The following is a 27,434-nucleotide window of genomic DNA, read 5'->3' as shown; positions in this document are numbered from 1 at the left end:
TGATTGTCATCTCTGATGATGCTCACTTCTAGAAGCTCTCTGGATATGAGTGAAATTCAAAGACTCAAATGGATTGTGTTTATGTTTCCATCTCATTATTTAAATCAGGAGCGTGCACTTATGTTGGCGGCTGTGGCTCAGGTGGTTGAGTGGGTTGTCCACTAATCGTAGGCAGTCTGATCCCCAGCCCACGTGACTCCACATGCTGAAGTGTCCTTGGGCAAGACACTGAACCCCAGTTTGCTCCCGATGGCAAGTTAGTGCCTTGCAGGGCAGCTCTGCTACTACTGGTGTGTGAATGGGTGAATGAGAACCAGTGTAAAGCGCTTTAGAACTGCTAAGGTTAAAAAAGCACTATATAAGTGCAGGCCATTTACCATTTACATGTTCCCTTACCATTTAAAACTGTCTAAACTTAACAGCCCTCATTACACTATTAAGCTAGTAATTAACATATTCTGCTGTTTTCAGAGAATCCATGCAACTTTATATACTTAACCATCCATTCCTTATGGATGTGTAGCTATAAAAGGTGTTTCCACTTTTCTGTTCTATAACCCTTGAACTTTTTTGAGTGTAAACTTCACCCAGCTTTAACAATTCATATATTACTATTGTTCTCAGATTGGCATCATGCAAAGTTCAGTCTGCATGATATATGCTATGTCTTTTATGGTGCAAGACATGTGCAGTGGTACTGAGCTCCAAAGGCATGTGTGGGCAGTCAGAAATTAAGATCATGGAGCAAAGCGAAAAAGCACACAGCTAGTACGACCTCTATTTTATAATAGCATGCTCTCATTTTAGTTATTTATTCCAGAGAGAAGCGAGCACAGCTTGCCCCTTTTGTTTTCTATTGCTCATGCTTTCAAGGGTTCAGTTGAAGTTCAACTAAACTCAGCGTGAACCCCTTTTTCCTGTGTTCGGTCTGACCTCCTGACTTCCTATAATGTAAGTGAGCAACCTTTATATTGCAAGTGAAATCATGCATTTTGTTTCTTGTGTTCATTAAAAAGAAACCAAAAACTGCATTTAATGAACCTTTCTTTGTATTTGTGAGTTAGACCGAATGAAAACAGTCATGCAAACAGAGCTATATACAGTTAAAAGAAACAGCACTTCCACTGCTTCCAATGGCAACAGTAATGTATTACATTCTATCTAGATGTAGAGCTGATATAGATTTTCCCGCCTCTGCAAGCTTTTAGTAAGCTTGTGGCGCTCTTTATAGGTTGGTGAATCTGAAGGTTGTTGTCATATACAATTATGAAGGTGAGTCAGATGAAAACCTTAAAACTGCAACATAAATTAGAGAAACAGTACATTACATTTGTAGTTACAAAAGTAAAAATGTTACATTGTTTGATGCACATTTGTGAAAATTAACAGAAACGGAAACAGAAACGTGAGGCTAGCTGTCTTTGCAGATTCTTGGAGATGTTCCTTTTAAATGGACATGGAATGCTTACAAGTGAGTGCTTTTTTTATGTGCGTGGAATAGTATTACATTTCCTCCAGTAGAAAGTATAACGTAATTGCCCTGAAAGCATAATTGTTTAATTGGTAGACTCCAAGATTATGTGTGAGCAGACTAGCACAGCTCTTGCTCAATTAGGCTAAATTGAACTATAAAAAAAGGAGCAAAAAATGCATTGATTCTCATAAAGGCAACACCGACAGTAAATATGACTAAATATGACAGTCATGTAAAAAGTCTGAATATGACAAAAAACAAATAAAAATGCTGACAGCCTGTCCAGCTTAACTGGATGTGTACTTGAAAGGAACAACAACAACAAAAACCATGTTTAGTAAATAGACCAGTGAGGTCCACTCTACTTGATTACTGGCTTAGCAATATTAGGTAGTATTTGATGCAAGCCACTCTAATCATCACTTAAAACTCATTCATTGACAGTAATTTCTCAATTCCTCATTTGCTCTCATACAACATGTGATATGTTAATACTGCTGTGAGAAAATTAGCAAATAACCCACCAGAAGTCCGTTCTAACAAGATATAGAATTGACATTACAAATGAAATTCTTAGGTAGACAGATGATAATTGCTTTATTTATAGTCATTTTTAAAAATTAAAACTATTGGGGTTGCATGGCATTAGATTATAATGCTATTAACATTAATTTGAGTGAGCCAGAACCCCTCATCTACTCCCTCAGAGACCTTCTTTCTATGTTGTTCAAGGCCAACATTTAAGAAACACATTTTCCTTTTATGTAAATGCATATTTCAAACCCCACACACAATATTTTAAATGCATAAACTGTTCCTATTATTATTCATGTCCATTTTTATTTCAATTGAGATTTTTGATGTTTTGGTATAAATTTTAATAGAATTTTAAACAAAGTCTTAGAGGTCATATAGCCTCTAAAATGGTGTAACCATCATTAAACAAGAAATAATATACTTTTCATACAAGAAAGCACACTTGTAAATCAACATTTTAAACTGAAAAGTCACAAAATGTTTGACATTATATTTATCCACAAAACTACATTTAGCATTTTCTAAAATACTGGTTGTTTATATATATATATATATATATATATATATATATATATATATATATATATATATATATATATATATATATATATATGGTTGTAAACAGAAAACTAATAGACAAACTTTAGGTATTAGGCATGAATGTAAAATTGTAAATGTTCATTTACAAATTACAATTGTAAATACTAAAACGTATATGGGTTTTAGGAAACATTTTGATAAAACCAGCTGAGTAAAACATGTTACCCCATGCATTCGTGCATGACATTCATTACTGGATTGATATGGTAGTGGTTAGGCTGTTGTGATATTGATTTTTCCATGCTCGCGATTTGCAAATTTTAGAAAATCACAGCAAATGATTTAATCATCCAGAACCGATAGCCTAAGAAAGACAGTAAAACAAGCATTAATATTAACTATAAACTTATCTAATGTTATCTAAATCAAATATACATTGATAGATTGTTTTTTCACATTATACTATAAAATCTGATTGGTCAAAAGGTACCATGGTAACATGAACGATAGTTGTATTCATTTGCTTTTTGTTTCTATAGTTACAGCCCATACTGTACATGACGGATGCTCCACATAATCTAAGACTAATAATAAACAGATTTTTAAAAAATATATTGTTTAGCAAAGTAAAATTTGCTGTAGTGACAGAGACATGTAGAGACATTTATTTAAATGGTAAATAGTCTGCACTAATTATAGCAACTTTTAACTGTTGCAGTTCTACAAAGTTCTTTACACTGTTTCTCATTCACCCATTCACACACACTCTCTCACACACACACACACACACACACTCCAATGGTAGCAGAGCTGCATGCTTGGCACTAGCCTGACATTTGGAGCAAGTTGGGGTTCAACCCTGTGGTTAGTGGACAACCCGCACTACCATCTAAGTCACAGCCGCCCATTTACTGTATTTAACATTTATGGAAGGAGTCTCAGTTGTAAGTGCTTTGTAACAAAGTTTCCCAGCTCAGGAAAGTCTTCAGGACAGAGGAGCTTTATAACATAGAGCAAGAGAGCGAGAGAGAGAGAGAGAGAGAGAGGCTGGTGAAGGAATAACTGCCTATCACAGCTACAATGTAGGTGGGAATGGGAACTTGTCATTTGGATGTTCCACAACATTAAATCTAAATTTAAACAATTAAAATGCTCCAAACAATGCTATTATTATGACAGTAATGCACTTCAGGGGCATCGTGCCACATCACACCTCCTGCCATGCATTATTTTCGTATAACAGAATGGGCTCTCATGTTTTATTCCTTACTTAATAAACTCAAAATATTCTCCATTTGTCAAAACATTTGGCAGAAAATGAGGCCGCATGAGTTTGGGTGGAAGCGCTTTTAGGAGGAGATTTAAAAATATCTGCGCAAATCATTTCAGATGGCTCAGCTCCCTTTTTATTGGGGAGAAAAAGACTGCTGTAGCATACTCTGATGAGTATGGTTGGCAGGTCTAATAGTATAATCGGAAATGTTATTGTTTATCGTGACAGTGTCATATTGTGTAGAGACAATTAAACCGTTATATTGCACAAGACTAGTAGTGATACCATGGCTAATAAACAATTATATTTTTTTCCTTCTGTCTTTATTCATTTCAAACATTCATAATGCCAGAATGTGTTGTTCTGTTTTCTAATATAATGTAATAATATAATTACTTCACATGGTGGTGCGCAAAAAGAAAAAGAAATGCCATTAGACAACAGACATTACACAACATTTTCAAGTCAGTTTTGTCATTGTGTCTGTGCTAAGAGTGGGTCCAGAATGGTGATGACACAAATATATTTTCAGTCCAGACCAGGTTGTAAAACACCACAGTGCTGGCAGATTTTGAATGTCACACCCCCTGTTGTGCTGTTCCACCCACACCAATGTAGGCACTTTTATTTCTGAAAAATGGAAATAGCAGCTGAGCTCAAATGGGAAAAAAGGCTTCTGACCAAGCAAATTAACAAACACCAGCATTACATAAGTAAATTAAACTTAAATTAAAATTGAGCCCATTGTTTGTGTTTTAATTAACACTATTCCCATTTTCTCTCATTCAATTAAAAGGCTATTAACACTGATTTTAGTGGATCAGAACACCAGGGTTGTTTCATGTATGCCCTGGCCCTAATTTTCTGAAGCCATTAAAAAAATGATTTGGTGTCCTTTAAACTTGCCAAATTAATTCATATGATGTACAATTCTGTTAATACATTTTACATTTTAATTAGATATATTTGTTTTCTATTGAATGCACTGTTTTAGTCTACATTATCTGTCTGTCCCACCATAAAATTAGGCAGATTCATGCTAGTCATGTTGTGCTGTATGTTAACAATAGAATCCTCCTAGTTATTTGCTTGGGCACTTAATGATTTTTCTGTTTTCTACCCTGTAGTGACTTTACGCAAGCACAGCGCTTCCCACTGGTGTATGCGCAACATTGCCCAAGAATCTATGGACAGCTCTGATGATGAGTTTTTTGATGCCCGAGGTTAGTGTCATATTCTTCCAATGGTGTACTTAATGCAGCTTTCCTGTGTGCTTTTCTATCTCTGTCTCTCTCTGTCTTTCTCTTGCCTTTTCTTTTTCAGTCGCAGTTTCATTTCTTGAATTGCATCACATTTGGTTTTTGCTGCAGAAGTTTAAGGTGAACAAAACATACAGTAAAATGTGTGGGTGTGCGGATATGATTTCCCAAAGACAATGAATCTTCAAAAGGTTTATTTATTTCCCTCTGAATAATCTGAATAATGCAGTTCACCAAGCTTAAAATAGCCACTGGAATCAAGCTAAGAGAAAAGTCTTGTCATCACAGAGCACTGCATGCAAAATGCAGAAGAAATGAGATTGCATTATCTACATGTCAGGCACAGAGACGCTGCATCTACATTGACCTCTGTGATAGTTATGTTCTCAGTGGAGCTGAGCAATTGGATAATTGGACATTTTCACAGTAGTGAAGTACTATGAAGCACTCTGATAGGGAGTTTATATTATGAGCTAGGCATACCTTGGTAAATTAGTTGCTGTATCAAATGACAGAAAGACTGTAAATCCCAAAACAATTAACTGGATTGACCAGTAAAGTTGATGTCAGCAGATGCATGAAAGATGCACAGCTGGGGGCAGCTTCCATAGTTTCAGCCACTGGCAGACTCTCAGAAGATGAATGCGGTTTAACCAAAAAATAATTTTTTTTACCTTACAAATTTTGCACAAAGCCTAATTTTGTGTGAATGGTATAATGGCATGTGTGAGTCTACAGGTAAACTCCACGAGTTTACACCTACACCTGCGCAAAAGATCATCCACACATCATGTTACCATACATTTCTTTTGGCAAGTAAATTAAGTATCTACTTTATTCACATCAGAGGTCATCTGAAAACAACTGAGCCAGTGCCGTTTGTCCTTGATACCATGAAAAAAATCCAAACAATTCAGCCAAGCAACTCAGTCTGATTCTTACAGTAGGAGCAAATTTCAAAGAAATAAACCACAAGCATCTTTGCAAACTACAAATGCAAATATAAAAACCTTGAGACTACACAGACACTACTTCATTCAGAAAAGAGGAACAAATTAATTTCCAGGGATGAATGAACTTTGATCTAAAAGGTTTAACTGACTAAAACAAAGACAGTAACAAAGGAACTGGTGAAGGAGTTGGGGAAATCATATACCAAAGTATGGACTGCATCAGAGAGTGCTACATCATCATGGCCTGAATATCTGCCATGTAAGAAATAAGTTCCTATTCTCAGACCATCTAAAAAAAGCCAGACATAAGTTTTCAGGTGACCACTAGCCTTTTAGAGAACTGTTCTCTGGTCAGATTAAACAAAAGTTGAACTGATCATAATGATCAGTGCTATGGATGAAGCATGGTGGTGGCAGCATCATGTGGAGGTTTTTGCAGGAAAAGGGACTGATGCACTTTAGAAAATAAATGGCATCATGAAGAAGTAGGATTATCTAGAAATACTGAAGCAAAACTCAGTAAGGACCAGGCTTAAAGACAACAAAGTGAAAGTTTTGGAGTGGCCATCACAAAGCCATGAACTCAATCCCATAGAAAATTTGTGGACTGAACTGAAAAAGTGTGGTTGAGCAAGTATGCCCTCAAACCTGACTGATTTATACCAGTTCTGTGAGGAGGAATGGGCAAATATTCTGGCAAAGTATTGTGTGAAGTTTGTCGATAAAATACTACTAGCATTTGATTCAAGATCAAGCACCTAAAAGGCAATGCCACCAAATACTAACAGAATGTATGTAAACCTCTGAGCTACTGAAAATCTGATATAGTACATAGAAGCTGATATAAATATGACTCTTAGCTATTATTTTGAAATGATCTCTTATGGAAATAAATTAGATACCCTAATTCATTTACCACAGGAAATGTATGGTCAAATGAAAGTTGTGGAGTTTGAATGTCTTTAGCCTACTGTAGGTGAATGTAAACGTGTGGCCTCAACTGGCCTCATGTATGTGTACAATCTCTGTTCCTCAGTGTGCAGTGAGAGGTGAAGAGACTCATCACATATCACTTCCAAACTGCCATCATGTGTGTAGCACCTCAATTCAACCATGTGTGTAGCTTTCACATCTCTCTTATCACTGCAGTGGTGCAATGGAGCAGAATGTGTAAAGGGCTTCATGTGGTAATAATAATTAATAATGATTATTAATTATTAATTCACATTTTCTTTCTTTTTCAGGATGATATTGATATAATTATTGATAATAGTTTGCAAGTTGCACTTGTCTGGGCATTTAGAGGACATTATTTTTGGTATATTAAAGATTAACATCACACTTGGTTCTATTTGTGTTTTAGTGAATTAAGTACATGCATAGATCATACTATTTTTGATGCGTCTTCTCAGAACACCTAAAATGGGGTCTGTAAAAATTCATATACCTCTCCCAATATTAATAGATTGTATGTATTCCCCTGTATCCTAATCCCATCAGTCTCTCATTCACACTTACCAATGATGCCAATGGATTTAAGCCTTTTCCATACTCTTTTTAAGTTTATTACTGTGGGTTCCACATTGCATGGACTTACACTGGACTCATGGCCCTTAGGAATATTTTGGTAAACTATTTGATGGTTTTCTTCACCAGAGCAATAGCATAACTAAATTTAAAATACATATTCAATGTCAACTCTGTTTTCAGTGCTTTTATTGATATCTTGACAAATGTCCATTGTGAGTAATCTGTTATAAAGAACACACTCACTTGAGTAATGAAAAGAAGTTAGAAGTCAGAGTAGCCCTAAGCATGACATTTGCAATGGATTCCTCTATTTGTTACTACAGCCATTTGTATTGCTAGAATTATGAATTAATTAACGTAAAATTATACAAAGCTACAAAGCAACACTGAAATGTATTTTTATATATATATATATATATATATATATATATATATATATATATATATATAATTTTTTTTTTTTCTTATTGGTTATGTGGCAGCTGATCGACTGCTAGGTTGTTGTTGTTGTTTTAATCTCTAAAAACCATCATTACTAGTCTAATCAAAATCTACTTAGAAGGGCATCTGTGATTCCTGTCAGATTAAAAGGCTTGTCTAATGTCTTCACCTTTCATTTATAGTGTAAGTGGCTTTGTGTCTCCATGTAACCTTGTGTGGGGAAACAGAGCATTTCAGTTAGGTTCAGCATCAAGTGTGTTTTGTTTAGATCATCAAATGTATGAGTATGATAGGCAGGTGACAGCTGATCCCTTGGCACTGATCAGATTCTCTAAGCAAACAGATGCACTAATCACAATCTCTGAATGTGTTTACAGAACTGTGTGAGAACAGTCACGTTGTAATTTAATTGCAATTGTTCTAAAATATATATATATATATATATATATATATATATATATATATATATATATATATATATATATATATATATATTGTCAGACTCTATAAATGCCTGTTATCCAGAATGTGACCAGATTAATGGACCCTAAAAGTCATGTATCTTATTTTATTCTGGAATTTTGTGTTATTGGAGTGTATGTATAACACATCTCAAGCCAACTCTATTCTTAAAATGCCTATATACAACCCCAATTCTGAAAAAGTTGGGACAGTATGGAAAATTCTAATAAAAACAAAGAGGAGTGATTTGTAAATGTACTTTGACTTGTATTTAAACAAAAAATGTATAAAGACAAGGTATTTGATGTTTTACCTAATCAACTGCATAGTTTTTTGAAGATAAACGTTTATTTTGAAATTGATGCATGCAACACGTTCCAAAAAAAGTTGGGACAGGGGCAATTTAGGACTAATAACGATGTGACAAGTTGAAATAAGAAGGTGATGTGAAACAGGTAAGGCAATCGTCTAATCATAGTATATAAGGAGAATCCGAAAAACCCTAGTCCTTCAAAAGCAAGGATGGGTCGAGGCTCACCAATCTTCCAAAAGATGCGTCCGCAAATAATCCAACACTCTGAGAATTATTGGGGAATATTTGCCCCAAAGAAAAATCGGTAGGATTTTGTGCATTTCACCTTCTATAGTGCACAATATAATCAACAGATTCAATGAATATGGTCAGATCTCTGTGCGTAAAGGGCAAGGCCAAAAACCAATTCTGAATGCGCGTGATCTTAGATCCCTCAGACGTCACTGTCTTAAAAACCGTCATGAGTCTGTAATGGATTTCCTGGATCACTTTCACTTTGGTAAACCTGTGCCACTTGACACCTTTCGCTGCTGCATTCACAGATGCAATTTACTATGCAAAGCAGAAGCCATACATCAACACTGTCCAGAAGCGCCACCGACTTCTCTGGGCTCATTTGAGATGGGCAGTAGCACGGTGGAACTGTGTTTTGTCGTTCCGAGAAAAAAACATATTTTTATCAGCTTCAGGTCCAAAAGCCAGCGTCTGTCATGGTATGGGGGTGTGTCAGTGCCCATGGCGTGGGTAACTTGCACATCTGTGAGGACAGCATTAATGCAGAAAGATATGTACACATTTTGGAGTAGCATACGCTGCCATCCAGAGCAGGACAGCGCCAAACAACATTCTGCCCAGATTACAAGCGCATGGTTGCGTAAGCAGAGAGTGTGGGTGCGAGCATGGCCTGCCTTCAGTCCTTGTCTGTCTCCGATTGAAAATGTGTGGTGCATTATGTAGTGCAAAATAAGGCAACGAAGACCCCGAACAATTGCGCTGCTGAAGAACTGCATAATGGATGAATGGGGAAAAAACGTAACCAACTGGTGTCTTCAGCTCCCAAACGCTTAATAAGTGTTATTAAAAGAAAAGGTGATGTTACACAGTGGTAAACAATCAACTGTGCCAACTTTTTTTGAGTGTGTTGCAGTCATCAGATTTGAAATGTGTATACTTTCAAAAATAAATTAAATTCACAAAGTAAAACATTGAATAATGTGTTAATAATGCATTTTCAATATAGTCCAGTGTGAATTGAATTTTCAAATGACTCTTTTTGTTTGTTTTTTTGCATTTTCCATAATGTCCCAACTTTTTCAGAATTGGGGTTGTATATTTAATTAATTTCTGTGCTCTTTTCAGTCTCTCCAGCCCAAAGCCTGTTATCACTGAGACTGCCAACTAGTTATGAATATTTATAAGCACATCTCAAGTATTCATTAATATTCATTATTTGGCCCATGTTAGTTATAAAATACAGTATAGCTTGACTGAATGACGCAGAGACAGATAGCAAAATATTCAACAATGAGGGCACCATGAAAACTGAGAGTGGTGACTTTATTCAATTTTATCAGCAACAGTCCACTTAGTTATAGGAGTCAGCAAGGCACAGTGACTTTAGCTTACTCCACTTAAATGAGCTAGCTAATGACATAGCCAACAAAGAGAGATGTATTTTGCATGTCAATATAAGCCATCTTTAAAACAGCAACCTGCATAAAAAGGAGATGCAACATAAAACAAAGGCAACCTGAGTAAAAACACAATACAGTTTTTTTTTTTTTATGGAAGCAAAAAAAGGTATCCAACACTTATCACCCATGTGAAAAACTAATTGCCCCCTTAAACTTAAATCTTGTTGTGCCACCTTTAGTAGCAATAACTGCAATCAATGCTTGAAGATCAGTCTTTCATAGCACTGTAGTGAAATTTTGTCCCACTCTTCTTTGAAGAACTGCTTTAGTTCAGTAACACTGGAGGGTTTTTGAGCGTGAACTGCCTGTTTAACGTCCTGCAACAGCATCTCAATTGGTTCAAGTCAGGACTTTGACTAGACCACTCCAAAACATTAAATTTGGCTTTTTTGAGCCATTCAGAGGTCGACTTACTCCTATGCTTTGGATCATGGTCCTGCTGCATAATCCAGTCCGTTTGAGTTATGGACTGAAGATCAGACATTCTCCTTTAGGATTTTCTGGTAGAGAGTAGAATTACAATTATTAAGTTGCCCAGGCCCTGAAGCAGCAAAGCATCCCCACACCATCACACTTCCACCACCATGCTTAAGCATAGGTATGATGTTCTTTTTGTGAAATTCTGTGTTTGGTTTACGCCAGATGTAACAGGGCTACTGTCTTCCAAACAGTTCCACTTTCGATTCATCAGTTCACAGAACATTCCCCCAAAAGGTTTGAGGATTATCAAGGTGTGTTTTGGCAAAATTCAGATGAGCCTTAATTTTCTTCTGGGTTAGCAGTGATTTTCACCTCACCACTCTTCCATGGATGCCATTTTTGCCCAGTGTCTGTCTGATAGTGGAGTCATGAACAGTGACCTTTATTGATGTAAGAGAGACCTGTAGGTCATTTGATGTTGTCCTTGGGTTTTTTGTGACTTCCTGGATGAGTAGTTGCTGTGCTCTTGTAGGAAATTTGGAAGGTCGGCTACTTCTGGGAAGGTTCACTACTGTGCCGAGTTTCTTCCATTTGGAGATATGGTTCTCACTGTGGTTCTTTGGAGTCCCAGAGCCTTTGAAATAGCTTTGTAAACCTTCCCAGACAGATGTATTTCAATCACCTTTCAATTTTTGCATAGTGTGTTACTGGGTAAGACCTTTTAACCAATTCATGCTGTTGAAAAAGTTTGATTTAAGTGTTGATTTGATTGAACAGGGTTTGCAGTAATCAGACCTGGTTGTGTCTAGTCCAGCTGAACCCCATTATGAATGCAGTTTCATAAATTTGGGGAATTTGTAACTATGGGGCAAAAACATTTTCACACTGGCCCAGTTGGTATTGGATAATGCTTTTGCTTCAATAAATAACATTATCATTAAAAAAAAACTTTTTTGTTTTTTACTCAAGCTGCCTTTGTTTTATCTTAGATTTTATTTTAATTTCCAAAACAATTTAGTATGAGAGATACACAAAAACAGAAGAAATCAGGAAGGGGGGCTATGTACCTGATTTGAAGGCCAGGGAAATACACTAAGCAAAGCCTGAAGGTATTCAAAAGCCTTGATGCTTGGTCCTACTTCAAGGTGGGATTTGTTGTAGAAATTAAAGAACACAAAAAATAACATTCTGGATGTGTGTGGACAGGTATGTACAAATATTTTTGTTTTTGTAAAAACTTTTTATCTGGTAACCCTTAAGCTAGCTAGTCCTAGTTTGTTTGTTGCTAACACTGCTTCCGCTTTCTAACGTTATGTATTTGTGAAGATAAAACAGTCAGAGAATGAATGAGCCCCCATTATTCATCAATGGAACTAGGTAGCATTTAAAAAGAAAATGTGCAAACTATCAATCATTGTACAACATGAATACCAGATGCCAAAACAATTTACACTTACACTGCTGGTCTTAGAAAAAAAAGGAGTGAATGATTTTTTTGGCACTCTGTAGAATGATAGCTCCGAATTCTTGTTGAATCTGTTAGCAAAGTCGATCGCACAACAGATTTTTTCTTCAAGTCTTGAAGGTGAGCAGGATATAGTGCTGCTTTTAACTGCTGTTCAAGGTATCTTTTTTCTTTTAAAGATTGACTAGCTTTGGTTGCCTTTAATTTGTTTCGATGTGCATGCTTCCCCCAGAGTAAAGTATATTATTTCTTGTTCTGTTGCTCAGGATGAGAAACTGACAGCTGGTGTAAATTAGGCACAGCAGGTGTTTATTTCTTGTGACTGTTAGATAAGTGTATGATATCCTGCATAATGCCTTTCCACACCATAGCATTAATAATATCTTATGTTGTTTCTGTGATTGTCTTCTTCACAAGAAACTTTTTTCCCCTCTAACAATCATCATATTTGTTCTGGGTGTCATGTTGTTTAGTTTTGATAGATTGGCTGTTTATGTATTCATGTCCTTTCTGGTGTTTTATCTGTTGCAATTTAAAAGCACAGCTAAATATTGTGTGGAGTGAAATGAACATCCACCTTAAAAGGCACACAGTTGCCTATTTTGTATTGGCTTTCTATTACAAACAAGTTAGATAATACAAAGTATATAATGTAAAATAATTGGTCAAATAATGTGATTAAAGCAAGCATACCAAATGCCTGAGAAATCTGAGGGACTCTGATTTTGTTTACATTTTAATCTTATTATAGACAATTCCCCAAGGGTCCTTTACTTCCCCCTTTAGAGTTTAGAGGTTTAGAGTTTCCAGATACATTTACATCCTGATGCATAACATCAAATGAAATATATATTGAAAGAAATATTGGAACTGATTTTGGAAGAAAAAACAATGAAAAGTGGATAAGTTTTTATGCTGTATAGCTGTATATCTTTTGTACATCTGACAAGAAATGGTAACTGGGTATTTTGGGTATCTGGTAATGGGGTATCTGCATTTTATGTAAGGCATGATTAGATTTAATTAGCTGGCCAGATAAAGCAGTGATTTTGTAATATGGCAGGACTAAAGCAGCTTCATGACAGGATGAAATCAGCTCATGGTGGGACTAAAGTAGCTCCATGATGGCAGTAAAACAGCTTTATGGTGGCATTGAAGTAGCTCCATAGCAGGATTACTATCTCCATTGCGGTACTAAAGTATCTCCATGGCAGAGTTAAAGCAGCTCCATGAAAGGACTAAAGATGATTTATGGTGGGACTAAGGTAGCTGCATGATGGCACTAAAGCAGCTCCATGGCAGCCTTAAAGCAGCTCTATGGCAGGATTAAAGCAGCTCCATGGCAGGAATAAAGCAGCTCCATGGCAGGACTAAAGAAGCTCCATGGCAGCCTTAAAGCAGCTCTATGGCAGGATTAAAGCAGCTCCATGGCAGCCTTAAAGCAGCTCTATGGCAGGATTAAAGCAGCTCCATGGCAGGACTAAAGAAGCTCTGTGGCAGGATCAAAGCAGCTCCATGGCAGGACTAAAGAAGCTCCATGGCAGCCTTAAAGCAGCTCTATGGCAGGATTAAAGCAGCTCCATGAAAGGACTAAAGATGATTCATGGTGGGACTAAGGTAGCTGCATGATGGCACTAAAGTAGCTCCATGGCAGGACTAAAGCAGCTCCATGGCAGCCTTAAGGCAGCTCTATGGCAGGATTAAAGCATCTCCATAGCAGATATAAAGCAACAATATGATGGGACTAAAGTAGCTCCATGGCATGTCTAATGTTGCTCCATGGTGGGACTAAAGTACACTATATGGGCAAAAGTTTGTGAACATCTGACCATCACACCCACTTCCTTCCTTCCTTCCTTCCTTCCTATCTCCTATTTTTGTTTCTGATTTTAACTTTACTTTGATCTCTTTTGTGTTTTTCTATTTTTTTAAGGAGCAATTTAAAGCTTTCCTTGAGGTGGATCCCTCTAGTTGCTTTTCATTTAAGACATTCTTTTCAAATGTCAGAAGAACTCAATTAAATTTCTTCCTCTATATCCCTCCATTTTTCTTCTTTCTCTCTCTCTCTCTCTCTCATATAGCTCTCACTATTTCATTTGCTCTACTGATCAAGTCCATTACTTGCTAAGTGACAATAAGATCATGGCCATTGTAGCTCCTTAGAAATGCGACAACTGTCATTTCTGTGAGTGTATGTCCAAACTTAACTTTACAGTCTTCTGAAAGCATTGAAGTGACAAGATGGTGGAGAGGGAGTGTGAAGAGTGGCCTAATATCTGCAGAGCTTGATGGAGGCAAGCAGACCTGACAGAGTCCTGTCACAGCCACCCCTCCACATTCTGCACTTGAGGACAAAAGACTGAACATGTTGCTGTCGCACCATGCATACTGATCTATCAACTGTTCCATCCTGTCTTGCACAGAAGAGGTCTGTGGGTGCCTCCCAAAAACAGTGCTTTGTCGTTAGGTAGTCCCATTGACAGGAAAGTTGGTGAACATTACTGGTCTTTAATGTACATTTGATGTGTACAATTCATTTAGGCTCTCAGAGTTTAGTACAGCACAAAAGACAATAGTGCAGGAATGGATCAACCAGAAAGAAACCAGATTGTATGTCATTAAACTGAGAATCTCCATATACAAACTGTTGTTTTTTTTTTTTTGTCTGTATGTTGTTTCTCACAGAGGTACTAGAAGGGAAGACTGCTATGCTGTTGGGAATGAGTCAGTGGAACTCCAATGACCTAGTAGAACAGATTGAGACTTTGGGGCAGATTGGCCAGACACAAGGTAAGAGCAAAAGGAATTTATATCAAATTTGCAGTCACTAAAGCAACTTCCCAATGAAGCACCGCTGGAAATATTATTATAACACAAAACACAGAACAAAACTGTAAGAACAAATATGGATACAGAACAAATGTGAGTGTTTCTCAAGTTTGTAAGTGGACTTTTCTCAATCATGAGGCAGTTTCTCATTGCAGAAACGTCTCACCAATATAAAGGTTTTAGTCATGCATCGTAGATAGTGCAAATAATTTAGCTAGTGCAAATAAAATAACTATGTGTAAATACAGTGGATATAAACAAATATCTACACACCCCTGTTAAAATGTCAGGTTTCTGTGAAGTAAAAAAAAGTGAAACTTTTAATATGATATAGCAACCAACAAAATGAAAGTGAAAAAGAAATAGAAATGTTTTATATATATATAAAAAAAACTTATAATAACCTTATTGTACAAGTGTGCCCACCCTTTTATAATTGGGAATGTGGTTGTTCTCATAATTAACCAATAACATTCAAACTCATGTTCAAAATAAGACAAGCTGTTTCTGTAGGATTTTCTTGATGTCTCCTCTGACTGCTGAAGCCAGCAAAGAGCTTACATAGCATGTACAGGACCTCATTTTGGAGAGGGGTACTAAAAATTACCAAAACATGAAGACATGGAAAACATGTACCATGGAACACCATGAAGACCCCACAGTCGCATTATCAAGAGCAGGACAACCCACCAAAATTGCTGAAGCTGCCAAAAGAAGCTCAGGAATATCTGACAAGCACTGGTCACTTACTTAGTTTTTATACTGTGTGTATATGTTTATCACTATTTATTACCCCACATGCAATGTGAGTTCTATTGTTTTGTATTTGTGTTCTTGCATATTGGATTTGAAATGAAAGAAAGGCAAGAACAAGCTTGGATTCCATGTTTCTAACTGGTCTGAGCATTGAAAGGAGTAGGTGTTCAGTGGGCGATAGATTAATTAGTCTGTCACAGCCTGGTGTGCTAAAGGAAGACATTAATTAGGAAATGCTGCTGAAAAGGCTCTATAAAATGCCACTGGTGGGTGTTCCAGTGCTAGCAGACAAAGCTTTTAAACATTCTAAGCTGCGCTCCAAGGTGTGGATTTCAGTGCTTTTAGGTGTATTATTGAACACAGTGTCAGGTGTTTCATTTCGCAATCCACTTCTATCCTGCTTAATTTGCTAGATGTTTATGCATTCAGATGTTTAGACTGTACTAGGGATGTCACGATACCAAAAATCTAGTAGTCGGTACCGATACCACCAAAAGTACACGATACTCGATACCAAAGTTGATACCACGGTGTGGTATAAAAATAAAATTAATAACATTAAATAAAATAAACTCTCCTGGTGGACATCCTCCTCTGGCTGATACTGGCAAAGAGAGCGAGAGGGAGGGAGAGGGGGAGAGAGTGGGGTAGAGGGGGAGAGAGTGGGGTAGAGGGGGGAGGGTATTTTAGTTATCAAACACTGTCTGACAATAACTCTTCGGAGGTGAATTCCTAAACTCGCGTGCGTGCACACACACACACACCTTATACTCTGAATGCATTAGTTTAAATTCACTGATACGGTGGCAGGCCAAAATGATTTATTAAAAGCATTAACATTTGAATAATTATTAGTGACAGTAGCTACATTTAGCTGACAGGACACGGGCTGAATGGCAATGCATGGTGGCCCATTAGGAGGTAGTTTATAACATCGCAATGCGTTAGCGTCGTTAACAAATAACTGGCTGTCTCAAACATTACATGGAGCATAACATTAGCTGGTTTCACGGCTGCAATGCCAGCTGTCTTAAACAAACATAATATAGGACCGTCTTTCAGGTGCTTCGCCAAATTCCAGGTGTTTCCTCGCTTTGTTTGAAACGAACGATAGCATCGGTTGCACACCGGAAACCGATACTAGCTTTCCTCTCAACGAGTCGGGGCGGAGCTAAACTTGTTAAGCTAAGCTAAACTTCTGTAGTTTTTCCCGTGTGCTTGTAGGCGCTCCTCTTCTTCTTCACCACTTGTGGACCGACTAAAACACTTGTGTGTATTTGCTGCCCCCATCATGTCCGGAAGAATTACAGCCTCGGTACTTTCGGAACTTTCGTTACAAACGGTACTAAGGCTACTGCAGAAAAACAAGTACCGTCATGTTTTAAGAATGTTGCTACCGACTTGGTAGCGAAGTATCGGTTCTCGTGACATCCCTAGACTGTACTATTTAGCTGTAATGCTCTGTGTGAAAGCAGGTAGTTTTATTAGTGGTTGGTACATCAGCCAACCTGTATATTGGGCCAATGTTGGGCATCGGTCTGTTAAAAACAGACATTTCTGATACAGGAATTTGTGTGTATGTTTAAGTGCTAGACCAAAGGAGAAATATAATATCTGTACATCTATAAAGTAAATAATGTAACAAAGCTGATGTGGGCCAGGACACAAATGCAAGTGCAGATATTCTTTTCTTAGAAACAAAGGAGGGAAACAGCTGAACTTATATAGGGTAACTAATTAGGGGAACACAAAACAAGTGCACACAAACAGAGGAAGTTGCAGGGAAATATGTGCATAAAACAAGGTCCATAAAGAAAACAAGGTCCATAGTTTGAGAAGTTGTGGAGGCCTGCACAGTGGCCTGCACAGAGCCCTGACCTAAATCTCACTGAACACCTTTGGGAGGAATTGGGTCTTTGATTGTGAGCCAGACATTCTCATCCAACATCAGAGCCTGACCTCACTAATGCTCTTGTTGCTGAGTGGGCAGAAATCTTCATAGCTATGCTGCAAAATCTAGTGAAAAATCTTCCCAGAATAGTAGAGGCTGTTATAGTCTCAAAGGGGGGTAACTTCACATTAATGCCCTTGGTTATGGAATGAGATATCCAGTAAGCTCATGTAGGTGTAATGTTCAGATGTCCACATACTTCTAGCAATATAGTGTATTTAGCCCTGAGAACAAACAGAGTGTAAAATATTAGTTAGTATTCACTAAATAAACCATGGGTGTTTGTTCTGTTTCACCATGTTGGTGAACGTGGGAGTGTGACATGGTGCATAAAAACAGTGTAGGATAGGTAGACAGGGATTGTTTATTCACAGATATGAGTTGCGTGCTTCACAGAGTTGCTGTGGATTGAAACATTGGTTAAATTGGAAGCATATCTGTGTTGTGAGATGTGTGTGAGACACTGAATATATGCTCCAGGGTAGAGGAGTTAATTCGACTGTTTATAATCTCACTTCTGCTCCTAAAGCAATTCTGAAAATGAAAGAATAGGTTAATGGATGGATAGGTGGATGTGTGGGTAGGTGGGTAGATTAATGGATGGATGGATGGAAAACACTTCCTATGGTCTCCCATTTTAATGAAGGTGGCATTTTCTACTGAGTTGCTGCTGGTTGTAAAATTGGCCTAATATGCAAACTTCAGATATCTGATTTGTACCCATTCTAGTTTAAGGCTTTTCTACTAAAAAATAATTTTATTGAACATTACTGAAAATATAGGGCCTTCGTAGTCCTGCGAGCTTTATACAATATGTGTCTGCCCACTCAAGCCTGTGTAAAAGAATAAAACCTGACTCTTTTGGTGTAAATTTGCCTCTATGATGCTGACAACCAGATCAACACTGACTACGTTTGTGCCCATTAACTATTACATCAATGGTGCAGCTTCACAGTGTTGCTGGCTGAGCTGTGTGTAAGAAACATTCCTTTTCCTCTTTAGCTTCACTGCAGTGGTGCAGTTCCTACTGGCAAGAACTTGTCTCTGCTTCTACTGTAAAGGATCTAACATAAGCCAGTGAACAGGCAGCCTGTTCTGCAGTCTCTTTTTCTTTCTCTCATTCTCTATCTACAGTTTCCATGCCATGTTTAATCAGTCCTTTATGTTAATGTATTGTTCCTAACATAATCAAGCTACTAAGGTACGTAGTTTTTTTTGCACATGGGTGTTATACTATGATCTGTATATCTGTAGCTTCTAATAAAAAAAACAAAACAAGCCTAGTCAGTAGCACTACTGAAAGCCCTTTATGTTTCCAGCAGGTCAGGGTCGGATTAGAGCACATGCTGGGTATCAATAAATTAGAACAAAAAACTAATTAATCCAGAACACTTTTGTAGAAAGTAAAATGCACTTCCTCTAGTTCCAGACACTATCAAAGACTTTATCCACTCTGGCCATCAAAGGCTCTGGCCACTCACACACACATGCACGCACGCACACACACACGCACGCACGCACGCACACACACACACACACACACACAAACACACACACAAACACACAAAAACACATTCGTATTTGTATTAATGTATTAATACTAGCTTCTACAAGTCATTTTTATTTAGCTGACAAAGCTACAATGCAACAAAGAAAGTTTGAGGGGCATGGGGTGGGGTATTCTAGTAAGGCTGAGCTTTTTTTGAGGCATGCTTGATTATTTGGTCATTGGATTTCTACTTCTCCTGAAGTAGTGCTGCATATTTTCACCCTGGAGTAGACTGTGATGTAATGGAAAGAAAATAGACACAGGCTCATTAAACCTAAACACAAAGTCCAAATGAAGAAAAAGTGGAGTTTACTAACATATACTGTATGAAAGTGCTAGAGATGGAAATAGAAATAAATGTGTCTGTTCAGTTTTATGCTGTATGGAGCAATGAACGTAGCCGTGTTCTCTCTTTCTTGCACCTAAGTACCATATCATATCATACTTTAACACATTTGTATGAAACACAACAATATATATATATATATATATATATATATATATATATATATATATATATATATATATATATATATCTCATATAGGTTTTCTGTGTAACAAATGTCTTGTACTTACATGTATACTCCAGTTTATCAGAGGTACATACTCATGATACATTTACTCTGTTACATGAATAAATTGAACTTGTAAGAGTAGTTTTAATGCATTTTTCCTCAGCTAAATACAAAAATATAGTTTAGGAGTACATGTCAGTTTCTTTCATGAGTCATGAGAGGTTTTTTTGCAACCGGTTATATTTGTTCCACTCAGCTGAACAACAGAATTGTATCAGACACAGCAAATGTACAAGGGTTGGAATCAGGAACACTTGAGTGCTAGCCACTTTAATGACTTTGGTTTGGTTTGGTACATATTAGCTTCATATCTTACTCTTTTTTTTTGTTCAATTATTGGTCAATTATGTTTGGTCAGACAGATTGCATCTCCATGTCAGATCAGTACAACATGTAATCACTATGAATACTCAGGATTATTTAAGGTGAAATCTCACCCGTGTTCATCTCTTTAGAATGCTGTTAATCTGTTGAATGTTGATGGTTTCAGATGATTGAGATGTAATCATCACAGATAAGGTGTTTACAGTAAACAACAAGCTGATTGTTTAGCAGGACTAGTCTGAATTTTCCATTGAATTAAAAACACTCAATTTGAGTGCAAACAGTCACGTTTGTTCATTCAGTGTTGTGTTATGAGCAGGGGAGAAAAGTACCACTCTTGTGGTCCATTGCCCCAATGCAAAGAGTGGTGAGTGGAACTGGCCTACAGTGGTAATTTTTCCAATCTTCAGCTGTCCAGTTTCAGTGAGCCTGCACCCACTGAAGCCTCTGATTCCTGTTCATGGCTGACAGGAGTGGATCCTAATGTGGTCTTATGCTGTTGTAGTCCATCTGCCTCAAGGTTCAATGTGTTCCTGTCAGCTCGATCAAGTCTGGCCATTCTCCTCTGACCTCTCATGAACATGGTGTTTCTGCCCAAAGTACTTACTGGATGTTTTTGGTTTTTACACCATTCTGTTTAAACTCTTGAGACTGTTGTGCATGAAAATTCCAGGAGATCAGTGGTTTCAGAAATACTCAGCCCAGCCTGTCTGGCACGAACATGCATGCTATGGTAAGATCAAATTCTGTTTAATGCAAACCTGAACTGAAGCTCTTGACTTGTATCTGCAAGATTATCTGATTGGATAATTGCATGAATGTGCAGGTGAATTGGCTAACCTAGCATTCACAGCAGCTTGCTGTGGATATAGAATGAGAACAACAACAAAATTTCAGAATGCTTGGTGCTAGACTGGAGGATCAATACTGACTTGGGTGAAGTCCGCCTTGCTTAAAAAATTAGGCCATCCCCAGAAGGTATCCCAGTTTTCAATATGATCCACATCTTTGGTGGCACACAGTCTTTTTAGCCAGTTATTGAGGACAGAGAAGGGGTTGAATGACTCTATGCTATTATAACCCCAATTCTGAAAAAGTTGGGACAGTATGGAAAATGCTAATAAAAACAGGAGAGCTTAGAACCTCAAGCTTGTTTGTTAGTGTGAGCTCTGGTAGTGATTTTGGATTTTTGGTGGTGTTCGCATTTCAAGTTGACTAATTAGGTGAAATTAACTGTGGCCAGCATTTATTTAGGGTACAGTTGTAATCCAAAGCCATATTCCTCATCATGACCTCATGGTGACACTATTTTGCGGACTCAGACATTAGACCTCAGCTGGAGACCAGCGGATAGGCTGTGCAAGCCAAGTGGGACCTGCAGAGCCAATTCAAGGTCAGTCCTCCTCGATTAGGGCTGTGCATGCTGCTGCAGAATCTACATAATATTTTGCTCCACACTTCAATGTTTGTATCTGATTAAGGTCAGCCCATTCTCAGTGTTTCCCTCACTACTGTGTTTCGTATTGCTTGTTTTTAATGTACGCCATACTTTTTACTAATTTCTTATTAAATTATTAAACACTCAAAATGACAGTGTTGGGGTGTCCTCGCACTTTCCAACAAGTCTGTCTCGCATGGGTTACGAGAGATGATAGGGTCGTGGTGCAGTCACATCCTTGAACAAAACAAGACTCATGATTTTTTTTTTCAAGGCTTCTTTGGACAATTGTCCAGTGTGAGTTATGAGACAGTTATGAGACTGTCCAAAGTGAGTTATGAGACAGTAGTAGACAGTGTGGAAATTTCAGATGAACAAATACAGAACAAGAGAGTGAATTGTAATGGTTTTGGCTCAGTGACACTGACAGCACACTAGATGGAGAACCAAATTGTGCACTCACTCAGCCTGTACACTCATCTTGCAAACTTGTTCCTTCTGACTGTAATGGCTCTAGCTTTCAAAAAAAATTTTTTTTACCTACCATGCTTTTGGCACAGCTGACTGTGTCCTGCACTAATCGCTAATCTGCATGAGCAGCTATGCCCTGCCTAGTAAGCATTTTATTTGCGATGTTCCTTGTAATTTTATTGAAAAATTACTGAATAAATGTAATGATTTTTTTCATTTGAATGTTTCTATTACAAGGCTGTCCTCTCCATCTTTGCAGATACACTGCCATTTGTGATAATAATGGAGGCCAGGCCAGAATATAAAATCAGATAACAGATCTATTAGCCTCCACATGTGTGCCATGCTATAACCCTGAATTAGTCAGAGAAAGAGCTATGGGCACTAAGAACATGAGATGGACAGTGTGGCATGAGACAGTAGTAGACAGTGTAGAAATTTCAGATGAACAGATATAGAACAAGAAGGTGAATTATAATGATTTTGGCTCAGAGACACTGGCAGCACACTAGATGGAGAACTAATTGTTCACTCACTCATCCTGTGCATTCATCCTGTAAACGTACACCTCCTGTAAACATACCTTAGATATTTTTTTTTCCTGTGTCAAAATTTATTTACAGATTGTGTTGTTTTTATCTTGGAGAGGTTTGACAGTACTGCATCTATGATTTTGTGCACCTTCCTACTGATTTCAGAGTTACCTGTACATCTGTGTAAAGTGACCGGTAATGGTTCTTTTATTCTCTCTCTCTCTCTCTCTCTCTCTCTCTCTCTCTCTCTCTCTCTCTCTCTCTCTCTCCATCCATCTGCTGTTCAGAGAATCTGCGCCGTGACCAGCCTAGGTGCATCCACCAGAGAAGCATTGATGGACTAGATAGTCTTGAGGTAAAACCTCCAATAACATCAGAAATGCTATATGTTTCTACAAATTATTTCTGTATAGATTTTGCTGTTGTGACTCTACAGTATGTCAGCATATGCTGTACACTGCAAGCCAAATATTTGGAAGCAACAATAATGTTGTGAACATATATATGAACATAAATATGGACAGAAATATAAACAAAGTTTGACCAAAATGTCTACAACATCTGTTTATTCTTATTATCTGATTTTTTTTCTTTTGCTCTTAAAATATAATATAGATAAACAAAAAATTTAGATAATACAGATCTAGACACACACACACACACATACACTTTTTATGCTATGTTGTGTTGGCAAATTGATGTACCTACAATATAATTTTGAAACTTTAAAAAAATCACTTGCTTGCTTCCTTACTTTTGGCCTGTAAAAACAGTTTTGCTATACTGTATACCTTCACCTCATGGTATCTGCATTGTGACAGTAATGTTGATTGGCATTGAACTTAATTTAATTCAGTTGTATCAGATGTTATTGTAAACTCTATAAACTCTGTTAAGACCACCAGACCTCTTGTCCTTTTACCACTTTCCATCACTCTTTTTCTTTAGTTTGCTTTAAGAGATGTGAACACTCCTCTAGGACACTGTTATGAACCAAAGTACTAAACCTTCATCAACCAAAATTCGGAGGTCTCTACCCTTGTCCAAGTGAACTGTGGTTCAATATGTTGTTGGTGGAAGCACACTTTTATGATAGTCCACACTCAAATGAAGTGAAAAGGACTTTCCAATTGTATCACTAGTGTAAAGTACAAGCACAGAGAATGATGCATACCAACAGTGCTCTAGTTTCTGTGAAATTCCACATGACTCTTTGTGTTAAAACTAAAAAATAACGTCCACTGCCCCCTGCACAAAATGTATTTACAGAGATTTATTTTCCCTTATAGCACAGTAGTGGCTCAGTGGTTAAAACATTGGACTACTGCTTAGAAGGTTGAGAGTTCAAATCCCAACCCTCTTGGGAAAGTCCTTGAGGGTTAAGGCCCTTAACCCTTAACTGCTCAGTTGTATGAATTTGATAAATGTATTATAAGTCACTCTGGATTAGAGCTTTTGCCAAATGCTGTTTATCAAATATTCCCACAACCATACTTTTTTTTTTATAGCTCTTAAAAAATTCAGCCCTGTTGTCTCTTTTATTTGTTGATCTAAGCACACTCTCTTGTCTCCTTTGTTCCCAGACGAGATGTAAAACCCAGGTGCTTGTATTGGTGGTGCACGGGGGGAACATTCTGGACCCGGCCAGTGGTGACCTGGGGGCAAAGGCTGCAGATGTGGCCACTCTGTCTTCGGTGCTGGAGAAAGTGGCACAAGCGCACTTTGAGGCTGCCACACATCACATACTACTCAAGCTGGTGCCGTGTCCTGCTGTATGTGCAGAGGCCTTTTCCCTGGTTTCCAAGTGAGTCACTGAGATTGATGTAGAGTCATAAAAAAGGATTTAATATATATAAAAAAAATGAAATAGTTTTATGGTACAATGTAATAGTATTTGCTGGTTTAAGTAAATCTTTCATGGCATTATATATCAATTTTTAATATCACCCAGTGGGAAAAAAATCTATAAAAATCTACATAGTGCAGCTTTATATGAAATCCATTGGTTGATATAGGATAATTCTCAATCTCTCTGACAATCATGATGTGCTTATTGGCAGAAATATGCAGATGTGTAAATAAAACTGATACATTTGCTCATTTGGCTGACTGATTCATGCCATACCGATGATTGGAAATAATTGATGGGAAACACCTCACTGAACACTACACGGATAGGTTGTACTCTATTCCTAATAAAAATTACATAGAGAATGGCTTATATTTTTGATATTAACATAAACATTAAACTATTTATGAAACGCATGAGGAGACCATGATGGCTTAGTTCAATTCAATTAAATTTTATTTCTATAGTGCTTTTTACAAAGGTCACGGTCTCAACGCATCTTTACAGAAATATATAAACACAGGATACAGATTTTAAGTGTGTGAATTAATCCCAATTGAGCAAACCGGTGGCGACGTGGCTAGCAGGTTTGCCTTGCACCTCTAGAGTTGGGGGTTTGAATCCCTTTCATGTTCTCCCTGTGCTTCTGGGGTTTCTTCCGAGTACTCCGGTTTCCTCTCCCAGTCTAAAGACATGCAGTGTAGGCTGATTTCCTTTTCCAAATGGTCCATGTTGTGTGAATGTGTGTGTGTGTGCGTGATTGTGCTCTATGATGGGTTAGCACCCTGTCCATGGTGTCCCCTGCCTTATGCCCTGTGTTCCCTGGGATGGGCTCCAAGCTCAACCACAACCCTGTGTAGGATAAGCGTTATGGAAAATGGATAAATGAAAAGGAATGAGTGTATCATTTATGAGGTATGTGAAATTGCATAAACGTGTGGGAAATGATCTATTATTGTTTTGAAAGTTTAATGAGTAATGATCCAGAACAGGACAGGACAGGAAAGAGGTAATGATCCAGGACAAAGTCAGGATAGTATTAAAGGCATTGAAGAAAACAGAGTCCTTATTATGGCTCTGACTTCATCCAAATGTAAGAAGGCACTATGTATATCAGAGTATTGTCCACATACTGTACAGGTATGCATGGTAGGTAATCTGGCAAGATGGCAGAATAGAACTCGTTTCTTTCCAGCCTGATTGTACCAGTGATTGTCTTCATTTCACTCCACACCTCCTTTACACTGTTCTGCTGCTCTTGAACGTGTAATTGTCCTTCCCCCTGCAGATTTTCTTCTTTATTACCAACCTCGCCCATCTGATCCTTTTCTCCCGACCTCAAGGCCACTAATTTCTTGTTCCGCATGTTTTTCTTTTAGGTCCTCTATGTGAAACAGCAAGCTATTATGCAGGCCTACTCAGCCTCCTCCATATTTATCACAGTACTAGTAGTAACAGAAATCTCTGAATAAAAAAAAAAGATGTTTACATTGCCAGCAGCCACAACCACAACATACTATGTTAAGTTCAAATTGTGCAAACAAAATTTGCGTGCGGAGAAGATGACGCCTCTGTCTGATGGTGACTGAGGTCTTGTTGGGCATAAAAGGAAACGTTAACATAAACCGTAAAATGTGCCAGTTCATTTATGTTATCTTTTTGGCTATTTCGCTAATGCTAGGTCCATCACATTACGTGCATTTGACGTAATTTGCCCACGACCTGGGAAACAGCATATACTTCCGGTTAGTACAATACCGAAGTGTGCCATTTGAGACGATACAACCCTTCTAAATTTCATACACTTGATGGCAGAGTGTATAGCGCATAGTATAAGTATAGAGTGTATAGTGTGTCATTTGGGACACAACTAGAGTCTCTTTTTTATTTTTAAATAATATGATCACTCTTTGGTTTTTTTTCTCCTTCTGGCTTATGACTGTCATTATTTACCATTGGGAGGACTAACGGAGAAGACTGAATAGATGTCAAGGAATTGGTTTCAGTAACTCATTGTATAGTTCACTGCATCTTTAATCCATGCATCCATGAAATACTGAAAATAAGGTTCACTATACCTTCTAACTTTTAGATACAAGGTCAACAAACAGATAAACACGCATAAGAATTTGCACTTTCTTCCCATGTCAACTTCTGTGTCATTGTCATTGTGCTGTGGATGAATGAAGCATGCATAAGTGGGGCTGCTTTATTGATTCAATGTAATGAAAATACAAGCTTCCTTCTAGCAGGCTAATTTAATGTCCCACTTATCTATGTTTCTGCTGGAGACTATTAGCAGAGGGTGAGAAGCCACAAGTCTTCAGAGCACAATGTACAGAGCACATGTCTGCTCTGTTGTTATGCAGGCATAGGAAGCATATACAAATTCATACACAATCGGCTAGAACAATTAAACACGTGTGGTTAAAATGATTGTTATTGCCAGTTTTTAATTCAAGATAATAATGTGCCAACTTTGGCAGTTTTTTTTTTTTCAAGAGCATCTTTGTATTCTGTGGAGCAGTTTTTGAGAACTCTACTCCTTTTCCCACCTCATTAATTGTGCTGTCATATTTCCATTGTTGTAGGTTGAGATGTTAATGGTCTGAATGAGAATCCTGACGAGAACTTTCAGTGTATTGTAAGGAAACTTTATGTCTTTTGAAAATGAAAGCAATGAAAAATTTATTATTGCTTGTTCTTTGCTCGGTGATGGACTGATGGCCTTGAGCCTATTGTTTCCAGGATAAGCTCTGGATAACCCTGATCAGGATAAAGTGCTTACTGAACATATG

At 37.6% G+C, this 27,434-nt stretch overlaps 2 protein-coding genes across 2 annotated transcripts in view; both read left to right on the top strand.

Moving 5' to 3' along the window:
• Nucleotides 1-27,434, top strand: part of slc47a4 (solute carrier family 47 member 4) — a 199,147-nt gene that overhangs the window by 128,187 nt on the left and 43,526 nt on the right. The gene's annotated exons all lie outside the window — the stretch shown is intronic.
• pitpnm3 (PITPNM family member 3) overlaps nucleotides 1-27,434 on the top strand; it is a 61,522-nt gene that overhangs the window by 8,142 nt on the left and 25,946 nt on the right. The window contains exons 2-5 of the mRNA XM_017490997.3: nucleotides 4,952-5,047; nucleotides 15,047-15,151; nucleotides 23,075-23,142; nucleotides 24,371-24,591. Of these exons, the coding sequence (XP_017346486.1) occupies nucleotides 4,952-5,047; nucleotides 15,047-15,151; nucleotides 23,075-23,142; nucleotides 24,371-24,591 (490 nt within the window). The remainder of the gene's footprint in view (nucleotides 1-4,951; nucleotides 5,048-15,046; nucleotides 15,152-23,074; nucleotides 23,143-24,370; nucleotides 24,592-27,434) is intronic.

Source organism: Ictalurus punctatus, chromosome 17, assembly GCF_001660625.3.
Source record: "Ictalurus punctatus breed USDA103 chromosome 17, Coco_2.0, whole genome shotgun sequence".
In the NCBI taxonomy this organism is placed as follows: Eukaryota; Metazoa; Chordata; class Actinopteri; order Siluriformes; family Ictaluridae; genus Ictalurus; species Ictalurus punctatus.
This window is presented reverse-complemented; position numbering and strand designations above follow the sequence as displayed.